Below are 24,824 nucleotides of genomic sequence, written 5' to 3'. Positions count from 1 at the left end.
TCAGTCAGGACCAATCCTTCTTTTATGTCCATGGTGGTGTCCAGTGTGGCTCTTAACCAGACCATTCACCTGCCAACATTTTACCCAAGTCTGCAGAACACGGGGTAGCGGATTCTGCATTCATTGGATGTACACAGACAACTAAGATCCTACTTAAATAGGACCAAATCTCTAAGAAAGTCGGAGCAACTACTGGTAGCATTTGCTGCAGGGTCAGAGGGGAAGGCTATATCAATGAAGACTATTTCTAAATGGATAAGCCACTGCATTCAATTTCTGCTATTTGCACCATGGTAAACCGGTGCCCAAGGGGATCAGATCACATTCCACCAGGGCTGCCTCTACTTCAACAGCTTTTCTCAGAGGGGTCCCAACCAAAGACATTCTAGAAGCTGCTACTTGTAGCTCTGTTCATACCTTCACAAAGCATGAGCATTTACCTCTCTTCTCCAAATCCAGGGCAGGCTTTGCCACTGCAGTCCTGCAGGGCCTTATAGCCGCTCCTAATGCTGTTTAGATCCATCCTCCCATCCATAGCTTTGGGATTCTACCCAAATGTAATGACTGCAACAGTGAAACATGAAGAACATAGTACAGTTGTGTACTCTTACCATAAATGTAGATGTTTGAGTGTATTCACTGTTGCAGTCTTGGTTACCCTCCCTCCAGCCCCCTGTTTTTCTGTAACTATACCTCTCCTTTCTTTTACTATGATTAAAAGCCTTTTTGGTGTATTTGCTTTTGTTTGGAGGTATATGTTTTAAATTATATACATATATATTTATATTTTGCTCCCCATTTGGGGGGCACCTGACATCTGGGGCAAGAAAAACTGATGTAATGGCGTCGGCTGCATGTTTTATACCCCTGACGACCTGATGTCATGGAAGAAGAGACAGCAACCGACGCAGGACCCAAGACTTAAATTAGGCAGACTGAGGGCAACCTGCCAGCAGATTACCCAAATGTAATGACTGCAGCAGTGAATACACTCTAACATCTACATTTATGGTAAGTGTACACAACTGTACTTTTGGTATAGTCTTCCTCTCCACATAAAGCAAAGCACTTCCCTGACTGTATTCAAACATAACCTGGACCAAGTGAGGAGAAACTGCAAATTTGTCCTGATTTATCACCCTTGTCCCTTATGGATAGGGTTGGTATGTAAATGTTTTATCAGTTCTGGGTTATTTATATGTAATTTAGAAGGGGAAGAATTGTATGGGATTGCAAGAGTATTCTTCTAAAGATGGTTATGGATCAATAGCTTAAGTACCTATGAAGCTGTGCTGCAACCTATTCACATCCAGGGCCAACACCATTGCAATAATTTCTTTGCCCTTCTTCCTCTGCAGGGGCAGGTCTTGAAGGGACAGTCTGGTTCATCACTGTCCACTGGGTCTTTTGTATATCTTCCCCCATTGCAAGATTAAACTTAAACACTACAGAGGAACAGCCTCATAGCCCCATTCTGGCCTCGACAGCTGTGCCCACCCCCTGCTTTGGTCTCATTTTGAAGAGAAACTTCTTTTTCTAGACCACATCCAGATCTCCCATCTTACCTGTTAAGCAGGCTTTGTCTGGACAACTGATCATTTTTATCAGCCTTATGGTTTCTCCAATTTTCTTAGAGTGGTCCAGATCCTTACTCCTTTCCTATTCAGAAACAAGTGAAAAGGTTTTTCATGTGGGTCATTCATTAAGGTGTAGATCCTTTCTCAGTTCCAGTTCCTCCCATTTTACTTTTCTCTCCCCTCTTTTTGACAAATCAAGCTTCTCTGATATTGAAGTGCCCATTGAATTGGCATCTATTTTGGATTTCCGCTAAGGTTTAATTTGTTTATATCTGGTTTCCCAAAAGGTATACAAAGCTTTCCTAAAGGAACCTTCTTGATATGTCATCCTCTGAAGGATTTTGCTTCACCTGGGGGACCTTTACCTCCTATTGCAGAAGCTAACCCTCCTTCCCTTGAACCAGCTAGATTGGTTGACTTTTAAAATCCTGGCTTTAAAACTAAGCATTACTTTATTGGTGTAAACATACTTGGACTAAGTTTAAGACCGGTGGCAATTGTGATACATATAGTGCAGTCATAATACACGGTGCAGTTTGGTTGTTTTACTGGTAGCGGATTCTTTTCTTGATTCATCTTCCTTCCACTGTATGGTACAGATGTGTATTACAAGTGATTACAGATAAATATAATAACATAAAGCAGATAGCTTATTATTCATACCTACTTTAGGTTGCTTTCTTTTACAACAAATTTATCTTACACAAACTGCACATTTGGTTCCACAGATTCCATTTACTGATACGTTCTCCCTTTCTTAAGCTGTGCCTGGCTTATTTCTAACATAGTTTTCAGTATTTCATTTAGTATTATAATTATTAAATATTATAATTTCAGACTCTTCTTTTGATTTAGGTTTTCTTGTAATGCTTTAATTGGCAAGCAATGAAAACTGAAAAAAAGTCAATTTTCTGGCTCCTAGAAGCTTTTAGTTGTGTATCCTAGGAGTACAGGAATAACTTCCTTGATACCATAATGTGTCGATCACCCCCCCCCCCAATTAGCTGTAATAATTGGAACTTTTTCTTAAAGCTTGCTAGCTTTGAACAGTCCCAGAAGATTTCACAGTGTCCATCATCATCTTGGCATCTCCATTACCTACTTTTCAGTCTAGCTGTGGCATATACAAATATCTGTGTAAACGCCATTTAGATATTCAGGGGTCTCAAACTGAAAGATCACAAGAGCAGTATGAGAACAAGCACAGTTTCATCGGGGTGTTGGGGGGGGGTGTTCACTATCCAAAAAAATAAAAAGGGTAGCCAATGCAGCTAGGAATAATGCACTGTAGTAGCTTCCCTCACCTAGATTTGTGCTACTTTGAGGGCTGCTTTGGGCCTGATGGCCATGAGTTTGATTCCTGTTCTTAAGCATCTTGATTTAGCAACATATCTAGGAGCCACGCATGTCTCTGTTCACTGCATTTTCTTTATGCTTCGTTTTAGCTTTCTTTCCCATTCCTTCAGAGCTTTATCTGTTAGTCCCAGCCAGTTGTCATGAAATATTCTATATCCATCCTTCTACAATCCCTTTTTTCCCACTTTTGCACATGGGGCAGGGTATCATATCAACACTGGCAATCATCTAGAGTGTTTGTTTACACTGCCGTGGATGAAATGGTCTATATCTGTGATCTTTTGCATGGTCACTTCTGTAGTTCATGGTTCTGTCATAACTTTAGTAAACTGGGTATATCTCCCTAATTTGTATGATCTCTCTCCCTCCATTCTTTATTACCATCTTTCTGTACTGTCTCTCTCTTTAACTTGAACCAGTTAGCTCTTAAATTTCTTCTGTCGTACCCCTATCTGAATCACTTCAGTTTTCCATTTATTAATTCATTCTAAAATTATTTTAACTTGTGTATATAATAGAGTGGTTATTTTTATCATAGTTCTGCAGTTGATCTCAAAAGTCCTCCTTGACGCACTCCTTTCTGTTTCCTTTTTATAACTTCTGTTTAGAAGCGTAATCCTCAGCATGTGTTGTGTATAGCAATTTTAAGTGAATTGCTTAATAGTATCCTTTAAGGTTTGGTAATGTTAAACCACCCTGGCTCTAGGATGTCTAGGATGGCATCAACTTTTTCCATTTTTAACTCTTACCATTTTTCCATCTCAGACAAAATCTTTTTAAATCTCCAGCACTGTTGGCCATGCATGGAATGTTAATACAGCAGCAGTGCTCAGACTGTGAACTCCTGGATGGTCTTACTTTGTATTTGCATTTCAGTCTTTAACATTTTAATATGTTTTTCTTATTTTTATTATTAATTTAACTGTAATTCATGTATTTAGAGTTCATTGGTAGGATCTGGCATGTAGCAGAAATGTTCTTGTCTTGTAACCTGAATTTATTTTAGTGGGGGGTTGATGCTGGTGAGTTTTACCGTAACCTTTCTTCAGGTTTATATAAATAAAACTAGTTTGCATGTAGAACCAGTGGGAGTAGAAGCAGTTGTTTAATTTGCATTTTGTGATCTAAATTCATATTCAAAATTTTAACTTCCATTTCTTGTCCTCCCACATTTCTTTTGCTGTGTTACTTATTTTTTTTTCAGCCAGATTCCCAAGTACTTCACCTATTAGAAATGGATATTGTTGCATTTAACTATTGTATATATAGTGTTGTAGTTCCTAGCTATACGTTTTATTTTGAATTCAATAATGCAGTAGCTAGACAATGCTCTTAAATTGTTTTATTATCCTTGGAATGTCTACCTCCAGCTTTGTCAGATACACTGTCACGTCATCTGCATATAGGGCCAATTGATGGTGATTTCCTTACCAACTGTATCCCTCTATTTCTGGCTTTCCATTTAGCATCTAAGGTTCTATGTAGATAGTAATGGTGAAAGACTGCATCCCTGTCTTCCACTCATTTACTCAAAAGCTGTTGATGTCCTGACCTCCACCTTTATTCTTTCTTGAGATTCGTTGTATATTCTTTCTATTGAGAGTATTTTTTTTTTTTTGGGGGGGGGGGGGTTCATTAGTAGCTACAGAAACAAACTGTAGTGCTTTTTTTCTGTGTCTAAATTAACCAGTAACAAAGGAGTGTGTGTATTTATAACTTAATTCTGTGTCCTAAATCATTAACATCTTGTTTATATTGGCAAGTTTGTCTATCCTCAACAAAACCACATTATCATTTTTAGACCTTTTATCTTTGCTACTGTTGTGGGTATTAGGCATATAGATCCTGTAGTCATGAGGGTTTCTGTCTCTCCTGTAGGAAGTACCACACCACTTCCAGAGCATTTTACATGAGCCTGGGATCTGGAATCCTTCAAGTAATCTGTTGAATAGTTCCTCCCAGCTTCCAGGAAGTTCACTATGAATTCAGTAAGGCCCTGAATTATTTGCCTGTTGATTGCCCCATTAGTATTTCCCTTACAACTTCACAAGTTATCTTTGCATCCAACTGTCTTTTTATCCTTATCAGTTAAATGTTTGTACCCCACATAAAGTGTTCCACATGCTCTGTCCCCTTTGTCCCATAATTTCTGCTTCATGTAATTTTGTGTAATAATACTGGAAAATAGTATCTCTTTCCTATATTGGGGTTTCTTACTTTGGGTGGTTTTCTCTTCTTTCTCTAATGTCCACAACCTTTTGAGATTTTAGATCATTATTAAAAGTTTGTGGACTATTTCTTTTCATGTGGTCCTTTCCATGTGCTCCTTTACTTTTTGTTCAGCATTATACAGCTATTACCTCTCATTTCCCGTAGATCTCTTACAGGCTTTCTGTAAAATGTTTTCTTCCTTTCTGCCATGTTTCCCTTTATCATAATTCCTCCCTGCATTTGAGGTTGATTTTTAGATGTTCATCGTGTTGCACTGCTGCAGTCATTACACTTGGGTTATCCCGCCGTCAGGCGGTTCCCCAGTCGGCCCGAGTTCCAAAGTCTTGCTCCGGCATCGGCTGCTGTCGCCTCCTCCCTGACATCAGTGCGACAGGGGTATATAAGATGCAGCTGACGCCATTTTCTTCAGTCTTTCTTGCTGCGCAGTGCCCAAAGCAAAAGCAGTTCGCAAGTGCCAGTCAGCTGACTCCTGAGATTTTCATTCCAAATCCAGAACCGAAGTCTTCTACCAAGCTAAGTACCCCGTTGGGGAAACTTTTTCTTGCCTCAGACCGATTTCAGTAAAAGTTAATAACTGTATTTCTTGTGGGAAGCAAATACCTCATAAGGATTTCCATTCTTATTGTATTCCATGCCTAGGCCCAGACCACGACGTTACTGGTTGTCGGTTTTGTGCTAGGTTTAACAAGCGCACTATTAAACGTCGGTTTGATTTCGCCCGATATTATTTTGGCAGAAAATTTAATTATACCATGCCGTCGGAACTTCCGAAGACCGCAATGCATATAAAGCGCAAAGACAAAGACCAACATCCAAGGCCCAAACCTGACGACGAAACCTCTTCTAGGCCAGTCGCCGGTTCTCCGGTTTTCAGCGAGGCGCCTTTGCAGCCCCTGACGACCGCTTCTGCAGAACCACAGGCAGCCACCGACTCCCTAGTGGAGATGGCTGGGCCATCGGACACACAAGTTTCACAGACTACCGAAACCGACCCTGCTGAGGGATCCGGAGTACATGAGCAACCCGCTGCTTCAGAGGGTGTCTTCAGACCTACTCAGCTAAGCATAAAACCCTCTTCTAAGGCTAAGCCACCTTTGAAAACAAAGAAACAAATACAGTCTCCAGGACAGGCCTCCATGCCTAAGAAACAAATGCTCAAAATGGCCGAAGACCTAATCACCCTGATTAGGGGGTCCCAACCCCCACCTGATAAAAGGCCTAGACAGGATGCAGACTATGACTCATCCGACCAGGTGTCCATTTCCTCAGACTCATCCTCAGACCTAGGTTATTCTTTACCCCCTTATGAGGATTCTGATGCTGAGGAATCTATTCCATCAGCCTCTCCACCAGAGGATTAGTCTTTTGGGGAAGCTTTACACACCATGAGGGGGCATTTCCATTGGGAAGGCCAGGATTACTCAGAATCCAAGAAAAGGCTCAGAGAATTCCTACTATTGCCTCAACACAGACCCTTTGCTATTCCGCCAGTGTTAGATATTGTGGATGATCTGTATACTGAATCCAGCTTAAATCCTGACTTTTTACCTCCAGCTCCAGTCAAACCAGACAGGTATTACAGAGTCCCTGACTCTCGCAAATTTCTGTATAAAAGCCCAGTGGCAGACCCAGAAACTATTTCTCAGGGACCCAAAGTAGTTGAGGCCTCATCAGCAAAGAACCCAGTTCCCTCTGACAGAGACTCAAGAGCATTAGACAGATGGGGAAAGAAAGTATATACATCTGCAACTTTAGCAATGAGAGCTTTAAATTGCCAATTTCACATGCTAAAATATCAGCAATTTTTGATGTCTCAGCTGAAACAAAAAATGCTTTCAGATACAGATCCTCCTAATTTTAAGGAAATGCAGGATTTATTGCATGCTGCTGAACAAGTGGGAAAACATACTTTGCAATGTGGTTTTGATTCTTTAGAGGCCTCCTGTAGAGCAGCAGTTACAGGCTCTGTCATTAGAAGACACGCATGGTTAAAAGAACGTACGTTACCAGAACATGTTAAAGCTAAACTACTAGATGCACCTTTGCAGCATGATGTCTTATTTGGAGTTATGGCAGAAGAGGTATTAAAGAAAATGGAGGATAAGCCAAAATCTGTGCAAACATTGAAGGATTTCTTGCAAGTACAGCCTCTACGATTTAGCAGAAACTGGCCAACTAAGAATTGGTCCTTTCCAGTTACGGACAGACGTCCAAGAGGTAGAGGACAGCCACAAGGTCCTTACAGACCTCGACAGTGGGGTGCAGCAGGCCAGAAAGAAGGAGAAGACAAACAACGACCTTACAAAAAACAGTCCCAATGATTTCCCACTGCAGCTGCCAAACATCTCTCTTGGCAGCCCCCTTGGGAGGAAAACTAGCTCTTTTCTATCACAATTGGCATATGAGCACCAAAGACAAATGGGTTCTCAATATCGTATCTCAAGGTTACAGGTTCCACTTTCACACTCTGCCAAAGTTAAAAGGAATGCTAAATCTGCCACCAAATCAGTGGGCAGAGGCTCAAAAACAAACTACAGCACTCATGAACATGAGAGCTATTCAAGAGGTACCTCCGCAGGAACAAGGATAAGGATTTTACTCAAGACTCTATCTGGTACCCAGAAAAGACAAAGCCTGGAGGCCCTTTTTGAATCTTTCTTTTCTAAACACTTTCCTGGATGTTCCGAAATTCAAAATGTTGACATTACAGCAGCTTCTTCCCATGCTGGGCAAGCAAGCTTGGCTTGTGACCTTGGACCTCAAGGAGGCATACCTGCATGTCCCTATCAGACAAAACTGCAGAAGATACCTCAGATTCATAGCTGGTCCAATGCACTATCAATTCTCTGCACTGCCCTTTGGCTTATCTACTGCGCCCAGGGTCTTCTCAAAGTGCCTGGCACCAGTAATTGGTTTTTGCTGACAGAAAAGCATTCAAATTTACCCGTACCTGGACGACTGCCTGATTCAAGCAGAGAGCAAAGACATTCTCCAAAAGCATCTGGCGTTTATAAAAAAAGTTAACTTGCCTGGGGTACACAGTAAATGAAAAGAAATCAAAACTAGTGCCCTCATAAGAGATAATATTCCTGGGTGCCAGCTTAAACACAACGGCCCAGATGGCTTATCACACGCCAGACAAGCAAGGACAACTGACTCAGTACTTTCAATTGATGGCAACAAAGACCCAACTCCCTGCAAGAAAGTCTGCAGGCCTTGGGCTACATGGCATTTTGTATACTACTAATTCCATATGCCAGACTGCATATGAGGAAACTACAATGGTACCTAAAGAGCGTATGGTCTCAACACTGTCAATGTTTGGAAACAGTTATACCACTAATAGCTTGCCTTCAGCAGGAGTTTCAGTGGTGGGCTCAGGCTTGTCACCTCAACAAGGGTCAGCCTTTCACTCAACCCACTGTCAGGCAAACACTGACAACAGATGCATTGGATTACGCTTGGGGAGCACACATGGAAGGAAAATATATTCAGGGCAAGTGGACCATAGAACAAAGGCATCTTCACATCAACCAGAAAGAGATGCTAGCTGTACAAAATGCCCTTACAGCTTTCAAGGTCCTGCTACATCCAGGGCAACTGCTACTAAAGACAGACAACACCATAGTTATGTGGTACATAAACAAGCAAGGGGGAACCCATTCCTACCCCCTATGCAGACAAGCCATGACCTTGTGGAACACAGCCATAAACTATCAAGTTCATCTACAAGCACAATTCCTGCCAGGAGAGAAAATCAAACCGACGTTTAATAGTGCGCTTGTTAAACCTAGCACAAAACCGACAACCAGTAACGTCGTGGTTTGGCAGACGACTTAAGCAGAAATTTCATGGATCCCCATGAATGGGAATTGAAACCACAAATATTCAGAATGATAACACAAAAATGGTGGAGCCCGGACATAGATCTGTTTGCATCCCCAAGGAATTGCCAGCTACAGAAATTTTGCACAAGGGGTTACCATCCACAAGCAATGAAGGTGGATGCCCTCTCATTCAGCTGGAAAACTCTACAAGTATACGCTTTCCCACCTTTGCCTCTCCTTCCAAAAGTACTCATAAAAGCCAGGCAAGAAAAGCCACATATGATATTGATTGCACCAGACTGGCCACGCCAGCACTGGTACCCAATCTTAAAAAACTTAGCACAAGGACCACCCTGGATTTTACCTCAAATTCCACATCTGCTGTCTCAGAACAACAATCAGATACTCCACAGCCTGCTAAAGACCTTAAACCTAACTGCATGGAAGATACCTTAGCCAAACAAGCACTGCCTCTCTCTAAAGCAGTTATGGATGTCATCCTGGAGGCCAGAAGGCCCAGTACCAGGAAAGCCTATTCGGATAAATGGAAGAGATTCTGTGCCTGGAACCAGGCTCACAGCCTTGATCCTCTTCTGCCAAACATTCCTCAGATATTACAATATTTAACTGAGATGCTGGACAAATGCCTTTCCTTTTCATCCATAAAGATATACGCCTCTGCCATCTCTGCCCACTACAACACGGATCCACCAATTTTCTCTCATCCCTTGCTAAAACAGCACCTCAGAGGGGCAAAAAACATAAGACCGCCCCGTAGAGCACCAACTCCAACGTGGGACCTCAACTTTGTTTTGGAAAAATTAACCTTACCTCCTTTTGAGCCAGCTGGCACAGCAGAATTAAAATATATCTCTGGGAAAACTGCTCTGCTCCTGGCACTAACATCAGCATAAAGAGTTTCAGAATTGAATCCGCCACATAACGCATGCACTCAGGTCTCTCAACAGCAGGTACAAGTACGATTCAATCATTGTCCACGCTGGTGTTAATGACCTGAGACATACCTCCTTGGACTACATGAAAAGAGACATAGAGGAGCTCTCTGATTATGTAGCCCAAGCAGGTATGACCCTGACCTTGAGCAGTATCCTACCTTCACCAAGAATGATGCCACAATACAGAGATAAGATGATCAGCTTTAACAATTGGCTTAAACTCTGGTGTCATTCAAAGGGAATCCAATGTCTGTCTGCCTGGGATGACATGCTGGACAAGCCACGCTGCTTCGCAAGGGACAGCTTGCACTTGTCACCCCTGGGATTCAGGATTTTGGCAAAGGCTCTTGCCACCCCCATAGTGCCTTTTTTAGGCAAGGCTCAAATTCTAAACCTACCACCCTAGAACAAAACAAAGAAAAAACTAAGGGTAATGCTGCTCAACGCCAGAAGTCTCAACCTCAAGATGCACGCACTGAGGCCCTTCTCAGTATGGAGAACATCGATGTCTGTGCTGTGACAGAAACCTGGTTCAAGGCTCCTGAGAGCACCCCAGCACTATGAGGTTTTACCCCATATCATGCTCCGCCCCAAAACCCGGACAATACCAAGAAAGGAGGAGGTATCCATATTCATCAAGGACACCCACACCTCAAGATTGGTGGCATCGCACGATGCATCGGAAACCATCCAGGTGCAATTAACCATAGGCAAGACTGCTCTGCAATTTGTAGCATGTTACAGGCCACCCTCGCAAACTCAGGAACCTCATATGGCCTTCCTGAAAACACTGGAGGGGATAAATGTATCTCTGAACACCATCATACTAGGTGACTTCAACTACCCTAATATAGACTGGGAACACTACTCAAGCCCAAACACTCTAGCCCAAAAGTTCCTGGAATTCATAAACTCAAATGCCATGGAACAACTAGTCACCATCCTCACAAGAGGAGAGAACATACTTGATCTCTTCATCACGAACATGGGAGCACAATGTTCAACGCCAGAAGTATACCCCTCACTGGTGAGATCTGATCACAAACTAGTCTCGCTGGAGGTCCTCATCCCGCCCCCACCCGAAATGAAAAAGACCACAGTAAAGAACTTCTGAAGCCGACTTCACACTTCTAAAGACTAGTGTGGTCTCCTTTAAGGCCCCTGAGCCGGCGGTTAACATTACTCAAACCGCTGAATCACTTACAAATGCCTTCTACCAGCACCTGCAGGGCTGCATGGATCAGGCAATCCCAAGCAAAACAAAGACTCTTTGTACCAAAGGCAAGCGTCCAGTCTGGTGGACCCCAGCCATAAACAAACTCTACAACAAGAGGAGAAAGCTACTACAAGATAGAGCAAAATCCTTAAAAGGTAAGACGCTGATCATATAAGTAAAAAGCTGAGAGCTCTCATAAAATCATCCAAAGCTAATTTTGAGAAAAATAGCTAAGGACTCTAAAGACAACCATAAGGCATTCTTTAGCTATGTCAGAAACCTAGGAGGAAACTCCCAGATATGCTCAGAATTAGTTCAAAATGATGTGAAGATTACTGATCCTACAGACATTGCCAACATACTGGCTGACAGGTTCAGTGCAAACTTCTCCCCAAAGGAGAGATATCTATACCAAATGATTGTAGCCCCCAAACATCTCTAACGCCCAGGTGAGAGCTGCTCTCTCAAGGCAAAGAACACAGCATCCATGGGACCTGATGGTGTCCCCGGCTGTGTGCTCCATGAACTCAACGAGGAATTAAACCCACAGTTAGGACAGCTGTTTAATCTTAGTCTCGCCTCCAGATACGCACTCCAGGAGTGGCGCAGCGACTGTGGTCCCACTCCACAAAGGCGGCGCCTCCACCGACCCTGGAAATTACCGTCCCATTAGCTTGACAAGCCTTATCTGCAAAGCCATGGAGAGGATCATAATGGATCTCATAAATAAAGACATAGGGAATTTGCAGACTTTGGATCCAACCCAGTTTGGCTTTGTCAAAGGCAGATCATGCCTTTTAAACTTGGTTGACTTTTTCGAAACAGTCACCAAGGCTATTGATGAGGGAAAGGCAGTCCATACAGCCTACCTAGACCTGGCGAAGGCTTTCGATACAATACCCCATTCAGGTATCATTGGAAAAACTCATCAACTTAAATGTAAACCCATACATTACAAGATGGGTTGCAAACTGGCTGAGCGACAGAACCCACAGGGTCAGAGTTGCTGGCGCCATGTCAGACTCAAAGCCTGTCACAAGTGGTGTCCCACAGGGCTCAGTCTGGGCCCACTCTTGTTTGGCATCTACTTTTCTGAAGTACAAGCAAACACAGGAGGGTTATGGCTGACAAAGTTTGCAGATGACTGCAAACTGGGCGCCGTAGTTGAAAACACATCCGACACAGATATCCTTCAGAAGGGTCTCACAGAAACGGATAACTGGTGCCAGAGCCATGGCCTTAAGTTAAATGCCAAGAAATGCATAGTCATACCCTTCGGGAAAAATAAGGTTACCCCTAGCTACCATATAGGTGGCAGTCCCCTGAACACAGAAGAAGTTATTAGGGACCTGGGAACCCAGGTTGACAGTAGCCTTTCATTCGACACTCATATTGCTAAAGTAGTTAGGAAGACCTTCTACATTGCCCACCTTATCATGAAGGAATTCACATCCAGATCAAGGGAAGTCATAGTCTCCCTATACTCATCACTCATCAGACCAATGATCGAGTACAATGCCCCATTCGGAATGTATCTGACCCGACACTTGCAGCAGCTGGAGAGGCCACAAAAGTTCCTCACCAAAAGGATAAAGGGTCTCAAAAATCTGTCTTATGCTGCCCGACTGAAAGAACTCCAGTTATATTCCGTTGCGTACCGCTTGCTCAGAGGTGACCCATGCCTGACATACAAGGCCATGTGAAACCCAGATTTGATGAACATGCTTCATCTCAAAAAATCTAGATCCCTCAGAGCCACAAGGGCAGGAGACTTAAACCTCGACACGGTTATTAATAGGACATGCTGGAGGGATAGATTCATCGCCCAAAGACTCCCTATGCTGTGGAACAAAATCCCGGTTTATGTGAGGCAGAGCACCTCGCTGGCCTTGTTCAAGAGGAATCTTGACCAATGGATGGGAGATCGCAGATACACCCCAGGGGTTACCTCAGTGTCACTGCTCGACAGAGGCACAGCTAAATAATGGGCAGAGTTTCTCCAAACTAAAGGGGTGGCGTAAGCCTCAAAACTATGGGCTAGGCTTATAAATGCCCTCGGGCAGATAGCCTAGTATGAACCTATGAACCTATTACAGGCACTAATGGCAGTGGGAACCATTCCTTATTTTCCACCAGGACAGGGTGTCTTTAAGAACTAACCCTACTTTTATGCCTAAGGTGGTTTCAAGTGGGTCTCTGAACCAAACTATTCACTTGCCAACTTTTGAATCCAAAACCACAGAATAAAGGGGAGAGACTACTGCATTCTTTGGACATTCACAGGCAGTTACACTTCTACTTGGACAAAACCAAAGCTTTCAGAAAATCTGAGCAATTATTAGTAGCATATGCTGCAGGAGCACAGGGAAAAGCCATTTCAAAACAGACCATTTCCAAATGGATAGGACATTGCATACGTTTCTGCTATACACACCATGGAAAACCTGTGCCTACCAGCATTAGATCTGACTCCACCAGGGCAACAGCCACTAAAACGGCCTACCTCAGAGGAGTACCTACCAAGGATATTTTGGAAGCAGCCGCATGGAGCTCTGTGCATACTTTCACCAAGCATTACCACCTACCTGTATACTCCAAATCCAGAGCTGGCTTCGCCTCCACAGTGCTGCAGGGCCTTATAGCCACCCCAAATGCATTATAGTACCAGCCACCCTACCTCAGCTTTGGGATTCTACCCAAATGTAATGACTGCAGCAGTGTAACATGATGAACATAGTACAGTTTTGTACCTACCATAAATGTAGATGTTTGAGGGTTCACACTGCTGCAGTCCAGGTTACCCTCCCTCCTTCCCCTCTATACTGCTGGTGCGTACCTAGGTCATCTACCCTTTACTACATATGGGGAGTATTTGCTGGTAACTGTAAGTTGTTGTTTGCTTATCTTACTTATGTTTTATTAGCAATTTGAATTGCCTACCTATTTGGGGGCACCTGACATCTGGGGCAAGAAAGACTGAAGAAAATGGCGTCGGTTGCATCTTATATACCCCTGTCGCACTGACGTCAGGGAGGAGGCGACAGCAGCTGACGCCGGACCAAGACTTTGGAACTCGGGCCGACTGGGGAACCGCCTGACGACGGGATAATCCAAGTGTAATGACTACAGCAATGTGAACACTCGAACATCGACATTTATGGTAATTACAAAACTGTACTTTCTCACTGCTGTGATAGGTTCTCTTCCATTTTGGTTAATAAATCATTCAGTGTATCCTGAATCCAGTCCCTAAAGTCCTCCTTCAGCTCCATCTGTCCCATTGCTAAGTACTGTACTTATGCTGTTAGGTGGTCAAATCATAACTGGGTATTTTCTCTGGATGTCACTTCTTGCTGTTTTTTTTTTCTCACTTCTGTTTGGCATTTAATTACTTTATTTTCCAAAATGTATGTGCTACTTTAGTACCAGTTAATATGGGAATACCAACTTTTTAATTGCTTTTACTTTCTCTCAACCCAGAAAAGTAAATTATTTTTCTAGTCAGCAGCTGTACCAGAAGTCCTGGAAAACTCTAAGTTGTCACTTCAGCCAGGAGTTTCCTGCCAACCTTCCTACTTGCCCTTTCACAAGGATAAGGTTTCTTTTCTTACCTGTAGTAGGTTTGTGGAAACGAATCCAGCCATACATCTCCAGTTTTTGCCAAAGTGCTCCATCACGGGAGAATACCTACTTCATTGTCAGGATGACCATAGTTAATTGAGATTCTGTTTACAGCAAACAAAGCAATTTAGACAACTTATTCAGTTTGATTGTCTCACTTTCTTCTGAGATTGGGTGAGAAGGTATCCAAGGTTACTATGTCTAAAGGGCGATCTGATTGCCTTTCCTTTGTCTACGCCTCATCTAATAGGTCCCTTCCTTTTAAACTAAAGGCACACTTCACAAAGTCCGTAGCAACATCATCTGCCTTCTACATTAATTCTTCTGTTGATTATATCTGTGCTTTGGCTACATAGGCTTCATTGCATACATTTGCAAATTGCTTTCAGTTGGATATAACATTTTGGTCATTGTCTTCCTTTGTAGCCACCATATTCCTTGGTATTTTACCATGAAAGCCACTCAAAATGTTAGCTGATGACTGGTCACATCCTTGAAGTGGATAGTCTGGATAGCTCAAGATATGTTATGTACTTACCATAAGAGTGGGTCTTGTTTATCCAAGCCCATCCACTTAAGCAAACCCTCACCCCATCCCCTTCAAAAGTGTCGGCTTTTTTTTTTTTTTTCCTCCTGTCAGGCCTTACCTTCTGAGCATGCCCACTTATCCTTCTTTGTGGCTTTAGGTCTTTACTCTAGTAAAGTACTGTTACTAATTAGAATGATGAATTTTGTACGAGGCAGACGGGGGGAGTACGTTGTGAGAGAAGCTTGAGCTGTGTGAAAAAGCCAGACCCATCCTTGAAGTGGATGACATGGATAATCAAGATTCAGTGTTATGGCAAGTACGCAACTATCATTTTTTTGTAGAAGTCCTGTACAAACTCCATCACCAAAGTATTTTCTGGACCTGTGGTAGCTTATGCAGCAGAATGATTTGTTGAAAGCTGACTGGACATGTACACCTTTGCAGGTGAATAAGGAATATGTTCTGATTTCACCTAAGTTAATGTATTCCCTAGATGTTTGCTTTTAAGGGGAGACTAAGTTTCCATAGCTTTACCCTTAGTAATTTGTAAGCATGGAGTTTGCTTAATACTTTTTGTTAACAGTGATGGGGTAGGATTGGGAGTAGTGCACCATACCTCTTTATGCTTTAGATAAAACTTGACATCAGTAAGATGTAAGGAATGCATGTTGTTGATTTGCCTCTCTTGTACTTTGCTTATCAGTTGGTCATAACAATACTTTATTTTATTTACTTCTGTTTTTACAGGGCTTTGCTTTTGTTGAATATGAGGTTCCAGAGGCTGCACAATTGGCTTTAGAGCAGATGAATTCAGTTATGTTAGGAGGAAGGAACATCAAGGTAAGAAGTGCAGTAACAGAATGGCAGTAGATTACATGGGCATTTCTTGGTCTCACTTGTTTGTTAGAATGTAGGGTGATGATATTTGCTTTCCACAGAACAACATGCTCTGAGAAAACCAAGCTTGATCCTAGAGTAACATTACAATAAAGCATTGGAATGTTTTAGATACCATAGCTGCTATTTTTACAAAATTTTAATTTATTTTACTGTTGAAATTCACTATAAGGTATGGAGTTTTTTTAATAAGAAAACAACTTGCATGTTTTGCAACTTGGTCACTAGTTCCCTTCAAAAGTTGAAATAATTTGTTTATCTTGCTGGCTGCTTGTCATACTTCTATAACCTCGCACCAGGTAAACCACAAAACTTGCATGTGCCAGTTGCCTTATATCATAGCGGAAATCTATTTATAGGGACCCGTTAACTGTTCCTGTACCAGGATATGCATGATGTCAAATTTAAAAATAATGGGTGGGCTTGTGTCCTGTTTCTCTTTTATGAGCTTTATCTCAGGTCTTTTGTGCCATTGTCCTTAACATGACAGGTGTAGAGCCTCGTGTCCGATCTGTCCTTGTTTTCAAATCCAAGATGATGAATTTTTTCTTTACAGCACTGATGTAATTTTTCATAATTCACTGTCCTTTCATATACAGTTATGACATGGACAGCACATCACTGTACCTTTTTCTTATGTATCGCACCATTGGAGAGACATTTGAGTATAAGCATTTGATGGCAAACTTGTTTACAAAGCTCTGTGATCTTCCTCCATTTTGGCTTAAGCATCTAGTTTATCCTGTGGGTTTTATTTACATTTAATTCTTGGGTATACCAGTACTGTACATCTCTCTTTGGAAGATTCTTAGTAGCAGTGTAACAAGTGAGCTGTAACTCACTGGCTTTAGTCACTGTAGGTTTTTTGTCAGTTGAAGCTCCCAGTCACCTGAATCAGTTTGTAAAACAAAGTTTCAGATGATCACAGTTCAGTCCATATCTTCTCTACTGAGGAAAGACTACTGTATGTGCTCAGTAGATCTCCAGGAGACTTACTGTCATGTAAAAATAGAGAGGTGCTCCAGGGGATTCCTTTGATGTTAATCGTGTTACACTGCTGCAGTCATTACACTTGGGTTATCCTGCCGTCAGGCAGTTCCCCAGTCAGCCTGAGTTCCAAAGTCTTGGTCCAGCATTGGTTGCTGTCGCCTCCTCCCAGACGTCAGTGCGACAGGGGTATATAAGATGCAGCCGATGCCATTTTCCCCAGTCTGTCTTGCTGCGCGGTGCCCGAAGCAAAAGCAGTTCGCAAGTGCCGGTCGGCTGACTCCTGAGATTTGCTTTCCGAATCCTGAACCGAAGTCTTCTACAAAGTTAAGTACCCCGTTGTGGAAACTTTTTCTTGCCTCAGACCGATGTCAGTAAAAGTTAATAACTGTATTTCTTGTGGGGAGCAAATACCTCATAAGGATTTCCATTCTTATTGTATCCCATGCCTAGGCCCAGACCACGACGTCACTGGTTGTCGGTTTTGTGCTAGGTTTTACAAGCGCACTATTAAACGGTTTGATTTTGCCCGACATTATTTTGGCAGAAAATTTAATTACACCATGCCGTCGGAACTTCCGATGACCGGAATTCATAAAAAGCGCAAAGACAAGGACAGGCATCCGAGGCCCAAAACTGACGAAGCCTCTTCTAGGCCAGTCGCCGGTTCTCCGGTTTTCAGCGAGGGGTCTTCGCAGCCCCTGACGACCGCTTCTGCAGAACCACAGGCGCCTCCGACTCCCACGTGGAGATGGCTGGGCCTTCGGACGCACAAGTTTTTCAGCCTACCGAAGCCAACCCTGCAGAGGGATCCGGAGTAGCTGAGCAACCCGCAGAATCAGAGGGTGTCTTCAGACGTACTCAGCTACGCATTAAACCCTCTTCTAAATCTAAGCCTCCTTTAAAAACAAAGAAAAAATACAGCATTCTCCAGGACAGGCCCCCATGAGAAACAAATGCTCAAAATGGCCGAAGACCTAATCACTCTAATCAGGGGTCCCATCCCCCACCTGATAAAAGGCCTAGACAGGATGCAGACTATGACTCATCCAACCAGGTGTCCATTTCCTCAGATTCATCCTCATACCTAGGATATTCTTTACCCCCTTATGAGGATTCTGATGCTGAGAAAATCAATCCCATCAGTCTCTCTGCCTGAGGATTACTCCTTTGGGGAAACCTTACATACCATGAGGGAGCATTTCCATTGCGAAAGCCAGGATTACTCAGAATCCAAGAAAAGGCTCCGAGACTTCCTATTATTACCTCAACACAGATCACTTGCTGTTCCGCCAGTGTTGGGTATTGTGGATGATGTGTATACTGAATCCAGCTTAAATCCTGATTCCTTACCTCCAGCTAAACCTGACAGATATTACAGAGTCCCTGACTCTCACAAATTTCTGTATAAAAGCCCTGTTGCTGACCCTGAAACTATTTCTCAGGAACCCAAAGGGGTTAAGGCCTCATCAGCAAAGAATCCAGTTCCCTCTGACAGAGATTCCAGAGCATTAGACAGATGGTGAAAGAAAGTATATACGTCTGCTACTTTAGCAATGAGAGCCTTAAATTGCCAGTTTCACATGCTAAAATATCAGCAATTTTTGATGTCTCAGTTGAAACAAAAAATGCTTTCAGATACAGATCCTCCTAATTTTAAGGAAATGCAGGATTTATTGCATGCTGCTGAACAAATGGGAAAACATACTTTGCAATGTGGTTTTGATTCTTTAGAGGCCTCCTGTAGAGCAGCAGTTACAGGCTCTGTCATTAGAAGACATGCTTGGCTAAAAGAACATACGTTACCAGATCATGTTAAAGCAAAATTACTGGATGCACCTTTGCAGCAGGATGTGTTATTTGGAGTTAAGGCAGAAGAGGTATTAAAGAAAATGGAGGATAAGGCAAAATCTGTGCAAACAGTGAAGGATTTCTTACAGGTTGAGGCCTCCTCGATTTAGCAGAAACTGGCCAACAAAGAATTGGTCCTTTCCAGTTACAGACAAACCTCAAAGGGGCCGATACAGACGTCCAAGAGGTAGAGGTCAACCACAAGGTCCTTACAGGCCTCGACAATGGGGTGCATCAGGCCAGAAAGAAGGGGAAGACAGGCACCAACCATATAAAAAGCAGCCCCAATGACTTCCCACCACAGTTGCCAAACAACTCTCTCTTGGCAGCCCCCTTGGGAGGAAAACTGGCACTTCTCTATCACAGTTGGCATATGATCACCAAAGACAAATGGGTTCTCAGTATTGTATTTCAAGGTTACAGGTTCCACTTTCATACTCTGCCAAGGTTAAAAGGAATGCCAAATCTGCCACCAAATCAATAGGCAGAGGCTCAAAAACAAATTACAGCACCCATGAACATGGGAGCTATTCAAAAGGTACCACCACAGGAACAAGGACAAGGATTTTACTCAAGACTCTTTCTGGTACCCAGAAAAGATAAAGCCTGGAGGCCCATTCTGGAGCTTTCTTCTCTAAACACTTACTTGGATGTTCCGAATTTCAAAATGTTGACATTACAGCAGCTTTTTCCCATGCTGGGCAAGCAAGCTTGGCTCGTGACCTTGGACCTCAAGAAGGCATACCTGCATGTCCCTATCAGACAAAACTGCAGAAGATACCTCAGATTCATAGCTGGTTCAATGCACTATCAATTCTCTGCACTGCCCTTTGGCTTATCTATTGCGCCCAGGGTCTTCACAAAGTGCCTGGCACCAGTAATTGCATTTTGAAGACAGAAAGGAATTAAAATTTACCCGTACCTGGACGACTGCCTGATTCAAGCACAGAGCAAGGACATTCTTCTAAAGCATCTGGTGTTTGTAAAAAAAAAAAGTTAAGTTGCCTGGGGTACACAGTAAACGAAAAGAAATCAAAACTAGTGCCCTCACAAGAGAATATTCCTGTGTGCCAGCTTGAACACAACGGCCCAGATGGCTTATCTCACGCCAGACAAGCAAGGACAACTGACTCAATACTTTCCATTGATGACAACAAAGACCCAACTCCCTGCAAGAAAAATTCTGCAGGCCTTGGGCTACATGACATCTTGCATACTACTAATTCCATATGCCAGACTGCATATGAGGAAACTACAATGGTACCTAAAGAGTGTATGGTCTCAACACTGTCAAAGTTTGGAAACAGTTATATCACTAATACCTTGCCTTCAACAGGAGTTTCGATGGTGGGCTCAAGCTTGTCACCGCAACAAGGGACAGCCTTTTACTCAACCCACAGCCAGGCAAACACTGACAATAGATACATCGGATTATGCCTGGGGAGCACACATGGCAGGAAAATGTATTCAGGGCAAGTGGCCCGCAGAACAAAGGCATCTTCACATCAACCAAAAAGAGATGCTAGCTGTACAAAATGCCCTTATAGCTTTCAAGGACCTGCTGCATCCAGGACAACTGCTACTAAAGACGGACAACACCACAGTTATGTGGTACATAAGCAAGGGGGCACTCACTCCTACCCCCTCTGCAGACAAGCCATGACCTTGTGGAACACAGCTATAAACTATCAAGTTCATCTGCAAGCACAATTCCTGCCAGGGGAGAAAAACACACTGGCAGACGACTTAAGCAGAAACAGCATGGATCCCCACAAATGGGAATTGAATCCACAAATCTTCAGAATGATAACACATAAATGGTGGAGCCCGCACATAGATCTGTTTGCATCCCCAGTGAACTGCCAGCTACAGAAATTCTGCACAAGGAGTTACCATCCACAAGCATGGAAAGTGGATGCCCTCGCATTCAGCTGGAAAAACCTACAAGTATACGCTTTCCTACCACTGCCTCTTCTTCCAAAGGTACTCATAAAAGCCAGGCAAGAAGAGCCAAAGTTGATCCTGATTGCACCAGACTGGCCACGCCAGCACTGATACCCAATCTTAAAAAACTTAGCACAAGGACCACCCTGGATTTTGCCTCAAATCCCACATCTGCTGTCTTACCACAACAATCAGATACTCCACAGCCAGCTAAAAACCTTAAACCTAGCTGCATGGAAGATACCTTAGCCAAGCAAGCAATGCCTCTCTCCAAAGCTGTTATGGACATCATTCTGGAGGCCAGAAGGCCTAGTACCAGGAAAGCCTATTCGGATAAATGGAAGAGGTTCTGTGCCTGGAACCAGGCTCACACCCTTGACCCTCTTTTCCCAAACATTCCTCAGATACTACAATATTTGACTGAGATGCTGGACAAAGGCCTGTCCTTTTCATCCATCAAGATCCACGCCTCTGCCATCTCTGCCAGTTACAGCACGGATCCACCGATTTTCTCTAATTCTTTGCTAAAACAGTACCTCAGAGGGGCTAAAACATAGAGCACATACTCCAACTTGGGACCTCAACTTTGTTTTGGAAAAATTAACTTTACCTCCTTTCAAGCCAGCTAACACAGCAGAATTAAAATATATCTCTTGGAAAACTGCTCTGCTCCTGGCAATAACATCAGCACGAAGAGTTTCAGAATTACAGGCACTAATGGCAGTGGAACCTTTCCTCATTTTCCACCAGGACAGGGTGTCTTTAAGAACTAACCCTACGTTTATGCCAAAGGTGGTTTCAAGTGTGTCTCTAAACCAGACTCTTCACTTGCCAACTTTTTATCCAAAACCGCAGAATAAAGAGGAGAGACTACTGCATTCATTGGACATTCACAGGCAGTTACGCTTCTACTTGGACAAAACCAAAGCTTTCAGAAAATCTGAACAATTATTGGTAGCATATACTGCAAGAGCACAGGGAAAAGCCATTTCAAAACGGACTATTTCAAAATGGATATGACTTTGTATACATTTCTGCTATATGCACCATGGAAAACCTGTGCTTAACAGCATTAGATCTGACTCCACCAGGGCAACGGCCACTTCAACTGCCTACCTCAGAGGAGTACCTACCAAGGATATTTTGGAAGCAGCAACATGGAGTTCTGTGCATACCTTCACCAAGCATTACCACCTACCTCTATACTCTAAATCTAGAGCTGGCTTAGCCTCTGCAGTGCTGCAGGGCCTTATAGCCATCCCTAATGCCTTATAGAACCAGCCACCCAACCTCAGCTTTGGGATTCTACCCATGTGTAATGACTGCAGCAGTGTAACACGATGAACATAGTACAGTTTTGTACCTAACCATAAATGTAGATGTTCAAGTGTATACACTGCTGCAGTCCAGGTCCCTCCTTCCCCTCTTACTTGCTGGTACGTACTTAGGTCTTCTACCCTTTACTATCTATGGGGAGTATTTGCTGGTAACTGAAAGTTGTGGTTTGCTTTTCTTATTTATGTTTTATTAGCAATTTGAATTGCCTACCTATTTGGGGGCACCTGACATCTGGGGCAAGAAAAACTGAAGAAAATGGTGTTGGCTCCATCTTATATACCCCTGTCGCACTGACGTCAGGGAGGAGGCAACAGCAACCAATGCCGGACCAAGACTTTGGAACTCAGGCCAACTGGGGAACCGCCTGACGGCAGGATAACCCAAGTGTAATGACTGCAGCAGTGTATACACTCGAACATCTACATTTATGGTAGGTACAAAACTGTACTTTTTCAGTTGGGAGCCAATCGCTGCCAATTCAGAACCCTTCCTTCAGTCTCACCACAGCCCCCAAGGTGTTTACCACGATAATGGCAGTGGTAGCAGCACACTTGTGCCTACTAAGGATCAAGTGTTCCCTTACCTTGACGATTGGCTCATAACTGCTGCATCTGCTACTACAGCACTAGGACCTTCTGCAACAATTGATGTTCTTCTTGTTTCACTGTTGCAGTCATTACATGTGGGTAATCCTGCTAGCAGGTTGCCCTCAGTCGGCCTGAATTCCAGATTCCTGGGTCCTGCGTCAGTTGTTGTTGCCCCTTCCCTGACGTCCGGTCGTCAGGGGTATAAAAGAAGCAGCCAACGCCATTTTCTAAAGTCTTTCTTGCCACGCGGTGCCTGAAGCAGAAGCAGTTCGCAAGTGCCGGTTGGCCGACTCCTGAGATTTTCGTGTTCGAGTTTCAGACCCGAAGTCTTCAAGAAAGCTAACTACCCCATTGGGGAAACTTTTTCTTGCTCCAGACCGATGTCAGAAAAAGTAAATAATTGTATTTCTTGTGGAAAGCAAATACGTCATAAGGACTTTCATTCTTACTGTATTCCTTGCCTAGGCCCTAATTACAATGTTTCTGGTTGTCGGTTTTGTGCTAGATTTAACCAACGCACTATTAAGCGTCCGTATGATTTTGCTTTAAACTATTTTGGACGCCGGTTTAATTATCCAGAAATGTCGTCGGATAGCCATCCGACTACCGGAGTTCACAAAAAATGCAAAGAAAAGGAAGAGAGATAGACAACCGAGGCCCATAAACGATGACAAAGCTTCTCCTAAGCCAATTGCCGGTTCCCAGTGAGGCGCTTTCGCAGCCCCTGACGCCCGCTACTTTAGTCGCAGACCACTAACCACTCCCATGTGGAGTCGGCCATGCCGCTGGAAACTCGAGGTATTGGAGCCTCGGATACTATTACTTAGGATGGGTCCGGAGCCGCTGAGCAGGCACCGGCTTCTGAGGGTGTATTCAGACCTAAACATCTTTACATTAAACCGACTTCAGCTTCAAAGGCAAAGACTAAAGCACCTTCAAAAGCAAAGAAACAAACTCAAGAGCCACGTGGGCAGGCCTCTATGCCCAAAAAACAGATGCTCAAAATGACCGGAGACTTAATTACCTTGATCAGGGGTTCCATCCCCCTCCTGAAAAGAGGCCTAGCAAGAGACTGACTATGAATCTTCGGATCCGGTTTCTATTTCTTCTGATTCCTCTTCTGATCAGGAATATCCCCCCCCCCCCAATGAGGATTCTGTTGCTGAAGAATCTATACCTTCAGCTTCTCCTCCAGAGGACTATTCTTTTGGGGGAAACCTTGCATACCATGAAGGGAGCATTTCCACTGGGAGAGGCAAGATTTTTCAGAATCTAAAAAGAGGCTCAGGGATTTCCTTTTACTACCTCAACACAGGCCACTAGCCATTCCACCTGTGTTGGATATCGTAGATGATGTGTTTTTGGAGTCTAGTCTTACCCCTGACTCCTTACCTCCAGCTCCTGTAAAGCCTGACAGATATTACAGGCTTCCTGACTCTCATAATTTCTTTTTTAAAAACCCTGCTGTAGACCCAGAAACTATTTCACAGGATCCCAAAGGAGTTAAGGATTCTGCTGCAAAAAACCCTACCCCCTCTGACAGAGATTCTAGGGCACTGGATAGATGGGGAAAAAAGGTTTACACATCTGCCACCTTGGCTATAAGGGCCTTAAACTGTCAGTTTCATATGCTCAAATATCAGCAGCATGTCATGGTATTGCTTAAACAGAAAATGTTGTTAAACTCTGAATGTGCAGAAAACAAGGAAATGCAGGATTTATTGCATGCAGCTGAACAAGTTGGAAAGCCTACTTTGCAATGTGGTTTTGATTCTTTGGAGGCCTCCTGCAGGGCTGCAGTTACGGGTTCTGTAATTAGGAGGCAAGCTTGGTTAAAGGAACAAAGTCTGCCTGATCATGTCAAAGTTAAATTATTAGAATCACCTTTACAGCATGATACTTTGGT

General features: G+C 43.3%; 1 protein-coding gene across 2 annotated transcripts in view; it reads left to right on the top strand.

The window, feature by feature from the left end:
- Positions 1-24,824, top strand: part of PUF60 (poly(U) binding splicing factor 60) — a 2,163,680-nt gene that overhangs the window by 1,447,017 nt on the left and 691,839 nt on the right. For both annotated transcript variants that reach the window (XM_044067489.1, XM_044067490.1), the window contains one exon: positions 16,062-16,154. In XM_044067489.1, coding sequence (XP_043923424.1) covers positions 16,062-16,154 — 93 coding nt within the window. The remainder of the gene's footprint in view (positions 1-16,061; positions 16,155-24,824) is intronic.

Source organism: Protopterus annectens, chromosome 3.part1 (assembly GCF_019279795.1).
Source record: "Protopterus annectens isolate FY-2018-M chromosome 3.part1, PAN1.0, whole genome shotgun sequence".
NCBI lineage: Eukaryota > Metazoa > Chordata > Ceratodontiformes > Protopteridae > Protopterus > Protopterus annectens.
The sequence above is the reverse complement of the archived record's forward strand: the minus strand, read 5'-3'. Positions and strand labels throughout refer to the sequence as shown.